This window comes from Ornithodoros turicata, chromosome 1, assembly GCF_037126465.1.
Source record: "Ornithodoros turicata isolate Travis chromosome 1, ASM3712646v1, whole genome shotgun sequence".
NCBI classification, from domain to species: domain Eukaryota; kingdom Metazoa; phylum Arthropoda; class Arachnida; order Ixodida; family Argasidae; genus Ornithodoros; species Ornithodoros turicata.
Window position 1 is genome coordinate 29712569 of NC_088201.1, and position 14168 is coordinate 29726736.

A 14168-nucleotide genomic window follows, 5' to 3' on the forward strand; every position below is an offset into this window, starting at 1 on the left:
GATGCCAAGCCCGCTCCATAATTGGTCCAGCTGCTTTCGCCATTTCTTGCAGATTAGAGAATGTCATGCTGGCGGTTAAGTCCCGGAATGTAGGATGCATCTGACGACGAACGCGTGCCACTTTTTCCGCATCAGGGACTTGCTCCCCAATCCTGTCATAAAATTCCGCTATGAAGTGAATAAATTGCTTCAGGTTCTCGGCTGAGTGCTGAGTCCTTTCTTCCAATTCTGCCTTAAGCCTGTAGACTTGATCCACAGATGTGTATTCCTGTGTGAATTCAATCACAAATGCTGTCCACTCGTCAACGCCGCCGAGGAACTTCCACCACTGCTAGGCAGAGCCCTCCAGTGACGCAGGTAGCATTTGGATTCGTCGGTCGTTCGGGATACCAATAATGTCGCAATATTCGCCGTGCCGCTCTAAGAACTCTTGTGGGGACTGTAGATCTCCGTATCCCGAGAACTTAGGCAACGAGACTGGAGAGCCCTTGATGATTAGCGATCCCGTATGCCATGCTCGCCACGTTGTTAGGGTTAGATACCTCTACCCGGTTAGGCCTCGCCGTGCTGTCTTCTGGGTTTGGTACGTCCGTACTGTCGTGGATAGGTGCTGATGCGCCTGAAGACCTCAAAGGGACGGTCTCGTACAGCCGGGCCGATTCCGAAACTTAGCCAAAACTAGCTTCACGAGTACTGTACACATTCAACCGTCAGTTTCATTCGGAATAACCAAGTCGTTTTCGAAGAATTTGTCGAAACGTGCCGTAATAGCAGAAGACGAAACCTGGGCTTCTCTCATGCATACGTCACGTGTGACGTCGGCCTGCGGGTACATCGTCGTTGTCATGGCATTTGTAACTTGCAGAAGCACCTTGGGTTGAGTCATCCCCTTTGCCCTCAAAATGGGGACACTTAGGCATATATCTCCGCGAGCGGAGAATGTAGTCCGAGCATTGACTGTGGGGTCTCTGATAATGCAGCGCATAATCGGATACGTGGAAGCTAAGTCACGTGTTTTCTTTACGCGAGTATTTAATGCGGTTTTTAAATAAACACTCAGTCCTTCTCCATGTACGTCGTCAGCGACACTTCATTTCGCAGCATGATCAGTGTGCAACGGGGAGTGTAATGGAAGCGCGCGTAATATATTTTTGGTCGGAGCTGTAATGCGACCGCGCGCGCCGATGGCCAGCGACTTCATATTTGTGATTGTGGGTGGGGTTGTCCTGCAACTTTTAACTTGTCTCTGAGGATTAACATAGTTGTTCTAAACCACCATGCTTGCCACTTCTTAGAATGTGCGTTTTTCACCTGAGAACTGAAAGAAAATGTAGGAGAGTTGCTGCAGTGCCCAGTGACTTCTGAAAATCGTCTGCTCAAGCCGATGCACTAGCGCGCGCAAAAGCAGACGATTTCTGTATCCTATCACGGACTTTCACGCAGGGCGACGTTGCCAACACAGATCGTGGCATGCTCTGCAATCTTTATCAATTTAATTCTGTTATTTAATAACTGTGGCGTGTTTTGTCGGGTAAATTCGCAGTATTCTATTTTCAACAAAGGGCAATCGAATGGTACAGGTCCCGACAAACGTTTACAGTATTTTCTCCTATACGTTTTTTTCTTACTTCCTCCCGTATTTTCTCCTCGGTACGACACCCTAGCGGCAAGCGGAAGCTGGCGAAATCAGGCCAGTTCACTGCCTCAGAGGGGTGGACGACTGCGCTTTTAGCGACACACAGCTGTAGTTTCGGTATGATTACTGTTGTACGTGCCCGCCGCTGGTGCCCGCGAAGTGAGTTGGATTTCACTGTTGTGCTCGCCAGCAACACGTGATTCAACTATTGTTGAGACGGAGCTCGCCGCTATCATCGTGATAACAAGGATGAATCATGGTGGCAATATTTTACGGTGTATTACTTTTATTGGAAAGCTGTGATATGTAGACAAGAGAAAGAAAGATAGCTCGTGATCAGTTGCTTTATTATGGGCGACGCGTGACGAGCTGATAACCAATTGACGCTGACATTGATAATTGATTGATTGATAAACAACTAACGTTAGTCACGAGTTGTTGACGAGCACAACAGTTTAATCCAACTCACTTTGCGGGCACATACAACAGTAATCATACCGAAACTACCGCTGTGTGTCGCTAAAAGCGCAGTCGTCCACCCCTCTGAGGCTGTGAACTGGCCTGATTTCGCCAGCTTCCGCTTGCCGCTAGGGTGTCGTCCCGAGGAAAAAATACGCCGCTCGCGTGTTCCGTAAACTTTTGTCGGGACCTGTACACTTTATGAGAGGGGCAGGGGGTACAAGACCGTCCGTTTAAGGACGGCAAGAGCCTCTGCGGCTTCTTTGATGGTGCAATGGGGGGGAAGGTTCTGTTTCTTTCGGCCTTTCTGTTTTGTTTGTTACTTTCGTTTGCCTCAAGCCTCACTGCTCACTCGGTACACAAAACCGCAGTGCTGAAAGCAGTTGCATGACACCACAGCGACCAAACACGCAAAGACGTGCAAACACGCGTTGATGGTTTTTATGCCGAATGCTGGAGGACAGACGCCACGTGACGCCAATGATCATACTGATGGCGACGGATGCTTCGTCAGTTCACTTTGTTGCTGTTTACTGGTGCCACCACTCGAATGGTCTTGTCGGGTTAGCGCAACTTCGCTCCATGGCCCCACGAGCGATTGTTGGGAGTGCCAAATTATCCGTTGTCACTCCAAATGCTTCCAAATTAGCGTGAGTCCATTCGGATACTTTTGTGTACATGATTGCCAGGACTGCGCGGGTAGTCCAAATTTCGGAATTATCGGGGGTCGAATTAACGAGGTTTTACTGTATATCAAAATTTGTATCCTAAAGATGTGCTGTGCTGCATTTCCTCATTGAGCTGGTGGAAGTGGTTTCATTGGGCACCTATGTGTTGTCTTTTCCTGTAGTAATATGTCCTCCTGAGTCTCATGGCAACATCATTTCAGATGCCTTCTGATGGCTGTTCGGCCATGCCCCCGATGTTGGGTTCGTCGGTAATGGTGGGAGCTCCACCTTTGGGCATGGATGAGTGTATGCTGCTTCCTGCAGTCAAAAAGCCGAAAAAGCGTAAACCCAAAGAGCTCAAAGATTCAGAATCTCCAAAAGAGCCTAAACCGAAGAAGCCGAAAAAACCCAAAGAGCCTAAAGAGCCAAAGCCACCTAAGCCACCAAAACCACCCAAGGCTCCTAAGGAGGGTGGTCGAGTGCGGAAGAGCAAAGCTGCCAAGGCTGCATCTGCAAATAATGGCGAGGCACCCCCTGCCTTACCTCAGGTATTGTGTCAACAATATGTTGGCTCGCTACAATAGAATTTCAATGGTGTGACATTGCCTTCCAGGGAGATGGGGCACCACCAGCTACAATAGGGGAAGGTGGAACATTGCTTGGTCCACCAGCTGATGGTGAGGAGGGCCAAGCACCGGTTGATGATTCTACAGGCCCTGTATCTAGTGATGGTAAGACTCCCAAGAAAAAGTCTGAAAAGAAGAAAGAAAAGAAAGAGCCCAAGACACCCAAAGATGGAGTGCCTAAGCCCAAGGCACCGAAGAAAAAGCTGCCAAGGTGAGAAACATTATTTAATATGATCACAGATATTGCTTATTGTGAATTAGATTAGTGAGCTCTCCCATTTATCCAGAGAGGTGCCCTACACTGTATTACACAAGAAAGCCTTTAGTTGCATCAGTATTAGAAGTTGTAAAAATACATTTGTATTGATGCAGTATACTTAGGGCCTTGTGGTTTTACCCCCCGATTTGCATCATTGTCATTTACGGTAAACCCCGAAACCTCCCGAAAAAACCACGGAATGCCAAGCACTACACATTCAGCATCGTGTTCCACATCTTATGTTCATCTAAAATGCGAGAAACTTTTTTTTATTATGTTCCACCCGATATCGCCAATTTTCGGACCCCCAAATCCCGATATCCCCCCCGAATCAGTTTCGGACCAATTCGGGTTAAACCCAATTTCTCCTTGAATTCCAGTCACGTATTAGGCTGCATCATGTATCATATCCATGATTTAGTAGCAGTCGGTGCACACTGACTGTGAAATTATGTGAGTGCAGCGATAAAGAAAGAAGGGAGAGGGTGAAGGCAAGCTGGTTTTCATATGTCGGTAGAGTGGACGTTGCTTGAACGACCGTCTCGGAGAACACTCTTGTAATGTCAAAAAGAATATGTTCTCGGAATTGACCGTTCATCTCAAAGAATGCAGTGGGTGTGCCCCGTTGTTTCATGAGACCAGTGTACTTGCAGTTGAAAGGGATAAAAGTCGGAGGTTACTGCAAGAGTCTGTTGAGATAGCCACACGTGGCAATGTGATTAGTAATCCGTCGTTTTGCCTTCTTTCTCCTCTGCGTCGCCTCTTGGGTATATAGTTGGGTCTCTGTAATAAACCTTTTGCTGAATCTGAGAATTTGTCGTCCGTCCTTCTTGTTCTGTGTCTCTCGGTCCCCTACCACGTGCAACGATAAACTATGCGAAGCACATTTAATGTTACATTATGCGGTGTTTGATTATAATTTGGGAGGAATGTTTGTTTGACCAATATGTGCTCGTTTAACTACGGGCTGCTTACTGGACAGAAAAAAAAAAGAGCCAGATAATACCAGATTGTATCAATATCACCTGATTCGACCCCCTCCCCAGAAATCGGGGAAAGGCATTTAACCCAGAAAAGTCAGACCCTAAGTGTACTGTGCTGACAGCAGTTGCATTGTTCTGTGGGTGTCCAGGTTATCACTCAAGTTCAGCAAGAAGAAGAAAGCCAAGAGACTTGGGTCATCAGATCAATCAGACATAGAAGGCACTCCACCTCCTTCTCCGGTGGACGGGGAAGGGGTGCAGAAACGTCGGTCCTCACGCAACACACACCGCAAGAAATACACGGACGACATCGAGCTGCAGTTCAGTGGGGATGAAGCACTTATGGATGTGGATCAACAGGGAGCAAGGCTTGCTCTTCGTGGTCAGGAGAACAAGAACGTGCAGGTTCTCGTGGTATGTTTTTGTTTCCTTGGTATTCCTTGGGGTCTTTTAAAGGAGCAGTCTAGAGGCCCACAACTTTGTTTCTGATTTTGGTCAGTATGGAATGTTAGGCAGCCGAAAACAGTTTTCCCACAATTAGTGCAACCGTAGCGAAATTGGGACGCCTGCAATAGCTTCCCGAACCTCCCGTGCGCGAAACACCCTCCTTTGCCTTCATGATAGGCACGTGATGAGCGCCACCAGGTTAGGATGCTCCTCGTTGTACCTGGGATCACATGATCGAGGTGAGCAACATCGCGCAGGCTGGAGCATCTGCTACTGCTTCGGAGACTCCATGCGTTATCTGGCTACGTGATGTCCGAAACGGAGGGTTTGAAGGCTGTTCACGACACAACCACGATTTTTTGGGACCGCAGACACCACGGGAAGAACGAGTGGTGCAGCCCGAAATTAACTGAGCTTGTACAGTGAAAACCCCATGCTCCCCGACAGTGTGCAGCCTGTCCGACCGTTTTCACCGTGCAGTTGGTTCAGTGGCTAACAGGTGGCGCCACAATACCGCCGCCATCGCTTGCTTTCTGCTATTGGGAATTCTGAGATTGCACAGACGCCACGTATATATTACTCTTGTGATCGTAATCTTATTTTCTCAGGCTGTATATATGCTTTATTTTTTTTAGAAAACGTGATATAAATCATGTAAAGAATAGAAGTCAACAAGAAACAGCTCGCAATGTTCGTAGCAGACTGTTTTTCGTACGAACGAATGAGGGGCTCTCTACCACCAACGTCTCAGTAGAGTGGGTGTGGTCTGCAGTTGGAGCACTCTGGCCTGTCACCGCGGCAGCGATTTTCCAAATTAATTGCACCGTGGTGAAACAACTTTGGACAGAAATATTTTGTGGGAATGCTTTTCACATAAATCTTTACAAGATGACAGCAGTTTTTGGCCATGTTAGATACCACTTTAATGCTCCTTTTTCTGGAAACAAATGGAAACCTCTTGGTATGTTCCCAAAGATATCTTTTCATAGAAAAATGTCTCTTGTCTGCTCGCAGTTTAAAACGTTAAAGAGAAACTCTGCAGTTGTATGTAAATCTACAGTTTCTTGATAACCTTGCTGTTGCTGCTCCTTGCATGGTTGCCGTTGGTCCTTGAGACCCTTGAATACCCCAGAATATGAAAATGCCTTTCAGTGTCTGGAAAACCCTGGAATTTTCCCACGGTCCTTAAAAACCCTTGATTATGCATCTTTCTCATATTACCGTGGAGCTGCTAGTGGAATTTCTGCTTTTTGGGAGTCAGAACTACGGTTTTGAAACCACAGGTGTCAGCATTGATTACAATAGGAATCAGCGGGGGAAACCAGAAGTGCATGAAATGAATGACACCCTGCGTTATATTCATCCACCTTCCTTTCTAACCTAAGATCTTCAACATTCAGGAGTCGTCAGTCACATTAGTGAATGGATCACTATTTTGCAGTCCCCATGTATTCTCTCATGTGATACTAGTAGCTTATAAATATTTTTGTGAAATATTGAGCCCTGGGGCCCAGACGTCTTCAGGGACCTGCCTGGCCCAAGGTCCAACAGTTGCTAGCACCAGGAGATGTGAGGAGGGGGGCCGGGCAGGACTCATCCGGAGCTATCCCCGGGGACCATAATTTTTCTCACTGGGCAGGCAGGATGCCTGAAATGCATCAAATACCTTTACCATGCACTAGATTAGCTCCATCCTGAATCAGGTGGGCTACAGAATCGATTAGTGTTGAGCTGGATTATGGCACCAACATTAGTCCATTTCTCTAAGAGACAAACTGTGAAACAGTGGTCATGAACATTCTTTGGTGCTATTGAGCTGTTTATCATGCTGAAGAGTTTCTCTAACATTCTAGGACAACCTGACTTCTCGGTTGAATGCGGTACCGGAAAGTGCTTGCTATTTAACTCCCCCTGATCCAAATTAGTCATTAACATCGGCTGTTCTTGGCATCTCTGTTGATGCTGCCGACTAACAACCTCGTTGTGAAACAGTCAAAACTGAGGATTTTGAAATTTTATTTGCTACCATTTTTTGGATATTGACATTATCGCACTGTAACTGATCCAGATTTTCTCAGCTAATCAAAAGTTCCTCGCTTCCCGTAGTTACCCGTAGCCCGTACACCCCGTAGCCGTACCGGTAGCCGTACCGGTAGCACCCGTAGCCTGTACCGGCTATGGTACCCGTAGCCCGTACAGTTACTACCGATTTGATGCAGTGGTCACTGTGTTGAGTTTCCTGCGAGCACTATGCTGGCTAAGCCTTTTCGTTAGATGGTGACCGTGCAGGGCGTGTGCGTTGAGCAGGAATAAAGTGAGAGTGGCAAAGGCGAACCGTGCAGTTGTGAAGCGAGCTATGTGGTGAATCAGTAAGCCCAAGCTCGGTGAAATGAAGGCAGGTTGGTTGTTATTGGTGTGTCTAGCGGCCGATTGGGAAAGAAATGATAACTTTTGAGGTGTGGTGCATAGCGTACAAAGCACTAGAATTTATAAACAAGAAGGCATGTGATGAAGATAGATTCATGAAGTCATAGAAGAAACCGTATGGCGTTTTGGAACACCGCGAAGGCCCGTTACCCGATGTACGGAACGTGTTTGGAGCGTTCTCTATATAGTTGCATATGCACACGAGGCTAGTGCGTTGCACAATATTATGCCAACAACAAGTTTGTGACATAGAACAGCGCTTACACCATATGCAACGATATAAGGGGTTGGTACATGCTGCTCCATGGACTGTAAAAGCTTCTACAAGAGCTGCTACAGGCAGCTTCTTGTCAGCTCCATCAGTGCAGGCCACTAACATGTACTGCTGCGAGACTCAGCCATGTGTGATGCAAGTTATTGTAAAGATGATCGATGCCACAATTCACAGTAACCTTTTAAATTCGATTTGTATAAATGATTTTTTTTTATCTGGCATAATTACAGTTGCATAACAGTGTACTGCAATATTCATTGAACTGTAATTCTTTTTTTTCTTCTTTTCTTAGAACGTTATAACTGAAGACACTATGGTTGTGGAAAAGGTCCTAGCATCGAGGATGGCAACAAGAAAAGTAAGTTTTACCATATACAGTTGTGCTGCATTTGTAGGCAATTTTTCTGAATGTGTTATGTCACCTGGTGGAAGGGCTCTTTTTGGACTAATACACCACAAAGGAAGAATTTATTTGCTGCATACATTTGCCTCCTTACAATAGACTGATAAGTGCTCTCCTTGGGTTTGTGGGGGTGGTGTATGAGGGTTGCGATCAATCTAGCCGAGGTGTGTATATCTGTGCACTCTTACACCGTAAGCGTACAATAAGTGTAAGTGTACACCGTAAGTCGGTGCACTCGTAAGTGCTGGAATTTCCTAACAGATGACACCTTCTTTTTAAAAATTTACATCCTTTGTGCTTGGTTTTGAACTTATGTTGGACACAGTTTTAACTTTGAACTTCACTCTGTTTTGTTTTGTGCAGGCAATCCTGGGTCAACATTACTTGATGGGTTTTTTCGCTAAAGTGGGGTTTTTGCTAATGTGTCCTGTTGATTTTGAACAAGCTGTTGCATTTGTCAACTTTCTTTCAGTCGGAAGATGAGGATGGAGAGGCTGTTGATGTAGAAGAATTCTTTGTAAAATACAAAAACCTGTAAGCAGCTCTCATTGCATTATGTTGCATGCTCTCTCAACTGTCGCTCGTGATACAAGAGGACACTTTCTTTGCAGGTCATACATACACTGTGACTGGAAGACGTTGGATGAACTTGAAGCAACGGACAAACGGGTCCTACAGAAGGTGAAACGTTTCCGCCAAAAGAGGGACAACATCGCCTCTATTTTTGACTTCGTAAGTCTGGGTAGACTCCACATAACGGGGGTTCTGGGAGAAATGTTTCGTGTTTTGCTTTGGTTTCAGTTTGTAACAATTGCATGGAATTTGGTGTTGGTGTAGCTGAGGTGTGCCTGGGCCTAGCTGGCCATAAGACACTTTCTAATTTCTTTGAGGTAATTTTATTGATGAGCTTAGCACTCAAGGCACAAAAGAAACAAAGAAAGTGTCCCGTTTGCACTGGTCAGTGCAGGGTATTGTGCTTGTCAACAAAGACACATGCTCTGTAGAAGCCCTTTTTTTTGTGCGTGGAGGTATTTTTACATGACCATAAGAATTGCAAACTGAACGAGGAAATTTTTATAAATTGTACCTGTGCCACCACGTTAATTTCTGATGACGAATGTTATCATCTGTCAATGGTATACTAGTAGCATCAGTATGTTGCCACCCAATAAAATGTCATTCTAAAATTGATAAGAACCCCCCCCCCCCCCCCTCCCTCCCTCCCTCCCATCCAGTGCAGGGGAAACAAAAAGGACAGGCCTGTGTCATGTCCTTTTCGTTTCCCCTGCACTAGGGGTTCTTATCAGTTTTGGAATGAGGTATCAAACTGCCCAGTTTATAACTTTATTTAATGAAATGTCAGGTCACATATTGTACAACCAACAAGCTTACGCAAAGATATCTGTTTCACAATCCCTTTTTCAGCTGGAAGATGAGCCCTTCAATCCAGAATATGTAGAGGTTGATCGGATACTGGACATGACTGAAACGGTAGATCCACTAGATGATGATGACGTACCACTAAATGAAGGGCCAGCTGAGCGAATGGCAGAAGAGGAAAATGCAGGCCAGGTCAGTATGGGTCAAGAAAATGAAGCCCTCAAGTTCTGTGACGGGGAAAACACCAAGCTTGAAGAACCTTGCGAAGATTTGTCTGGTGATAAATCTACAAGAGGAGACCCCATGGAGGTGGGTGAACCTCCACTCTCTGGAGAAACAGTCAAAAAAGAAGACAATGAAGGTGAAGAACAAGGCCTGTTGATGGTGAAGAAAGAAGAGAGTGATGAAACAAAGAAGTAAGTGCACCTTTTGGCTGAGACATTTATGAAATACAAATAATTTATGGATATAGCAATGGTTTGATATTAATATCTTTTTGTAGTTTGGTGGTGGATGAGTTAAATGGTGAAGTGAAGCCTGCAGTTATTGAAATCAAGAAGGAGAATGAAGATGCAGAAAAGAATGTCGAGCCTGCAGCTGAAAAGGGCAAGCCACGGACTAAAGTTAGTCGGCACTACTTGGTCAAGTGGCGGGGGCTGTCATATGAAGAGAGTACCTGGGAATTGGAGGAGGATGTGGATAGGCTCAAGATAGAGCATTTCCTTCGATTTAAAGATCTTCCCCCAAAGGAGAAATGGAAGGTAAGGTCTCTATAGTACTGTTTATTGAAGGATAATGTGCAGTATGAGTCACTGTTCCCAGAGGTTGTAGCTATATTATGGGTCAACCTGAATCTGATCGGTTTATATCCTTCCAAATCCATTTTTCTCTGTCATTTGTGTTATGTATAGAATATCACGCTGATATCTCTCTGCAAAAGGCTGTTTGTGCTGACCTTAATGTGTGCCACTTCCCTGCACTGCTCTGAAGTGCTGCAGTCAGGGTGAAAAGGGTTTATGCAACTGGAATATTGACACGCTTAATAAGTAAAGATTCGGGTATGTTAAAAGATTACGTCTCTGATATGGGCCATTGGTATAAGATCAGACAAGGGTAGTAAGGAAAGTGACAAAAAAAAAAAAATGAATACGTGAGCACGCACCACCTGGTGACAGTGATCAGGTCAGATTCCATTATTGCCAGATTCTGTCTAGAGACCAGCTGAAACTGAAACCCTTATCAAAAAGAGTGCCAACAACCCCCTCTATTTAGGGAAGAGAGCTGATCTGGACCGCTAAGCGTTGTGAAGTAACAAAAATGAACATACAAAGTATGGAGCACCTAAAAAAAACTTAAGAAAGTTTTTTCACATGCTCCATACCCCTCTGGACTCTGTCTTCTTTTTTTGCGTTTGAACTACTGCCAAGTGTAGTGTGATAAACCACCTAGTGGCTCAGATAGGCAGCCTTCTCGATAAAGGGTGTTGTTTTTCTGGTACTCCTTGGTATTAGCCTGGTGTTTGATTTCGGTTTCATCTGTATTCTACACTAAAGTCTGGCATGGTCATCTCAAAGTATGTCCTTGTTTAAATTTTAAATGGCTGGCTTTAAACTATGACAGCCTTCAGTTCTAAAGTCTAACACATGTACTAAGACCTGTAGTTAAAAAGTAGTTTAATTAAATAATTTTGGGTGATTAGTCATCTTGCAGTTGCATACCCTCTTGTCCTGCTTATAACCCACCTCCAAAAATCGTATCTGCACTGCTTTTTTTTATCATCTTTGTTGAACAAAGAGAAACACCATGCATAAAGTTGCAGGCAGGTGTGGTGCCTGTTGGTTCAAGTTAACCATGGTGAGGAACGCACTTAGAAACGCGAATGGACAAGGAACACGTCCCATGTCCTACCTTGTTTCTAAGTGCGCCCTTCACCATGGTGCCCTGCAGATATAGTATCTTGCCAAGTTCTGCTTTGTCTGATAAAAAATATCACTCAATATATTTGCCCCACAAATATGTGAAAGCCATTTAATCTGAAAGGAAACACACTATCCGTGGGCTATTAAAGGGACCATGAAAGGATATTTGACAAGCCTACGATCATTTTGAATTTGTTCCTCTGTACTAAAGCATTCAACCTGTGAAATATGAAGTAGAAAATCGTTCATATAGCGAAAAATATTGGATATTAACCACAAGAGTGAACGGCGGCTGCTACGACCCGCCTGCGAGGCAAACTGGCTGTGACATCGTACGCCAAGGATGTTGCCGATTCATGGAGTGTCTTTTGCGAGCAAATTGGAAACTTCGCTATGAAATGCTTTAATTTGACCTGGAGCTAAGATGGTATCTAATCGTTGACACAGAATACTAACAGAAGTGTAATGTAGCAACTGATTGTCAGCATGGTTACCGGAACACGTTTTCCTCTCTGAGCTGCTGCTTCGTCAGAAAATGTCTCTGTCGGTGGCCTTTTGGGGGATGTTGCTTACGGAACGATTCCTTGACTCTGTGTGTGTTGCATAATCCTTCCTCCATCGTTGACAATTTGTGTTTCGTCATATTTCTACTGATTTCGACGGCAGATATACAACATCATTGTTGTCTGACCCGAAACCATGCACCCACGTGGTCCCGTGGGGTGTGTGCTCCCAGTTGTCCACAATTGGCTGAGAGAAATGGACGTTGATGACGAAAGCCCGCTTCGAAAAGATGTATCCAGCGGTCACGCCCGTGTTGTAACTGTGCCCACGGTGCGCTGAGTCCAGTGAAAAGTCGATGTTTGTATGATAGTGAAGGATCATGAGGACCGTTTCTGGCAGTCAACTCGGAATTCACGAAAATAATTTCATGGTCCTTTTAATGCGGAATAAGCTAGTTGTGCTGAATCAACATGTCCTTATCATGTCGAGGGTGAACATATCCGGTACAGGTGAACACATCATGATGATGTGTGGACTAGCCTCCTGAAGTCTTCAGATTACGCAATAGGTGAGTCCAGACATGCTGGCCTATATTGCATAGCGCCGAGTCTATTGTACAGGAAGGTAAGTAATAGTGTGCTGTAAAGCAAATGGGTTTTACTGTGTCTTGGCCATTTGTAAAGTGTAATTAACTGGTGGTCCCCTGATCAAGTATTGCCATCCTATTCGTAGGGGCTCTGTGTTTTCTCCTTTCAATGAAGTGCATATAATATACATACACACATGCACACACACACACACACATGCACACACACACACAGTAGTGGGGGTGCATGTTGTGGCGATGAGTAGTGATGCAAAATGTATCCCTCCTGCTGTGCCCATGGATCTGACAGTCTAGTAGAACGCTTGTACGTTCCTTTACTTCTCAGAGTAAGTGTCTAATGAACAATGTCATAGATTCATCCTTCCTTCCTTCGTCCTTCATCAGCTGTAGTAATCCTTGTGGCCATGATGATGCGTACGATTGTTATGACATACGTTTTGGGAGGCGCGTGCCATAGTCAGATGTGTGTTGACCATTTTCTGGCTCTCTCTCTCAGCTAAGTAGTCAGCTTTTTGTGTTTTGCCAAGTCTGCCCGACTCTGGCCACGTCTTCTGATGGCCATCTGTATAAGCTTCTCTGAGTGCATGCTGTAGTGCAGTGCAGCATTGAAGGCCTTTGTCCAAGTCTGCATGGTCGCTTAAGCACATCCGCTGACTGATTTTTAGGTCTATTTTTAGATCTATTGGCACCGTCAAATGCCCTATAGAGCAGTCATTAGGGAGATTAGCCATGCTCTGTAATGAAAGCACCTTCGAAGTGCCACTGTCATGAAGCCCTCTTGCTACACTGATGTTCGATTACAAGTGTGACAGCTTTTTCTTGGCATTAAAAGATTTCATCATTTGGGAAGCATCGAGGCGACATTTGTGCAGTTTGCTGTCCATTGCAGATTATGCAAGGTGCACCCGGCATTTGATGTGACTTTATGAATGTTTCTGATACTTGCTCAAATGCCCACAGATTTATCTTTGTCCTTATGGGCATTGGGGACTGACGAAGGTGATTTATGTTGTTGGTTCATATGTTGTAATTGCGTGTGTACGTCCGACTGATAGATTCACTCGCTGCAATTTTACATTGGCTAAGTCCTGGCCAGTCCACAGTTTATTATTAGTGTGCTTGATGAAGAGCACTCTGTCCTCGCGTTGTGCGCGTCCTCGTATTATTCCAGTGTGAAAAAGTCCAACCAAGTGCATGCTTCATTGTGATCTTGCACTAGGTGACTCTGGACATGTTCAAATGTGAAAATAGTTTTGTGGGTACTAGTCTGGCCAAGAACATTTGCAATGATGCTGCATTGGTCCAGTTTGGTCTAGCCCACAGTTGACTGCTGTGTGCACATGTCTGACTGAAAGCACTCTCTAAGTTCCACATTGGGCAAGCCCGGACTGGTCCTAATGTTTCCCACACTAACCATATATAACCATATTATAATACCACACTAACGACCGAGAGCTCACATGCACACTTGGCAAATCTGTGTTGTTGCACAAGTTGTGGTTGTTTGAATAAATGTCTGGCTGAGAGCACTTGCCAACAAGTTGTGCATGGCTGGATTAGTCAAAATGTCATGATT

The 14168-nt window shown here is 45.0% G+C and overlaps 1 protein-coding gene across 9 annotated transcripts in view; it reads left to right on the forward strand.

Annotated features, from left to right (window-relative positions):
• Positions 1-14168, forward strand: part of LOC135377822 (chromodomain-helicase-DNA-binding protein 7-like) — a 135207-nt gene that overhangs the window by 18527 nt on the left and 102512 nt on the right. For all 9 annotated transcript variants that reach the window (XM_064610523.1, XM_064610515.1, XM_064610518.1 and 6 more), the window contains 8 exons: positions 2985-3311; positions 3377-3600; positions 4781-5045; positions 8072-8137; positions 8655-8716; positions 8794-8914; positions 9608-9978; positions 10065-10323. In XM_064610523.1, coding sequence (XP_064466593.1) covers positions 2985-3311; positions 3377-3600; positions 4781-5045; positions 8072-8137; positions 8655-8716; positions 8794-8914; positions 9608-9978; positions 10065-10323 — 1695 coding nt within the window. The remainder of the gene's footprint in view (positions 1-2984; positions 3312-3376; positions 3601-4780; positions 5046-8071; positions 8138-8654; positions 8717-8793; positions 8915-9607; positions 9979-10064; positions 10324-14168) is intronic.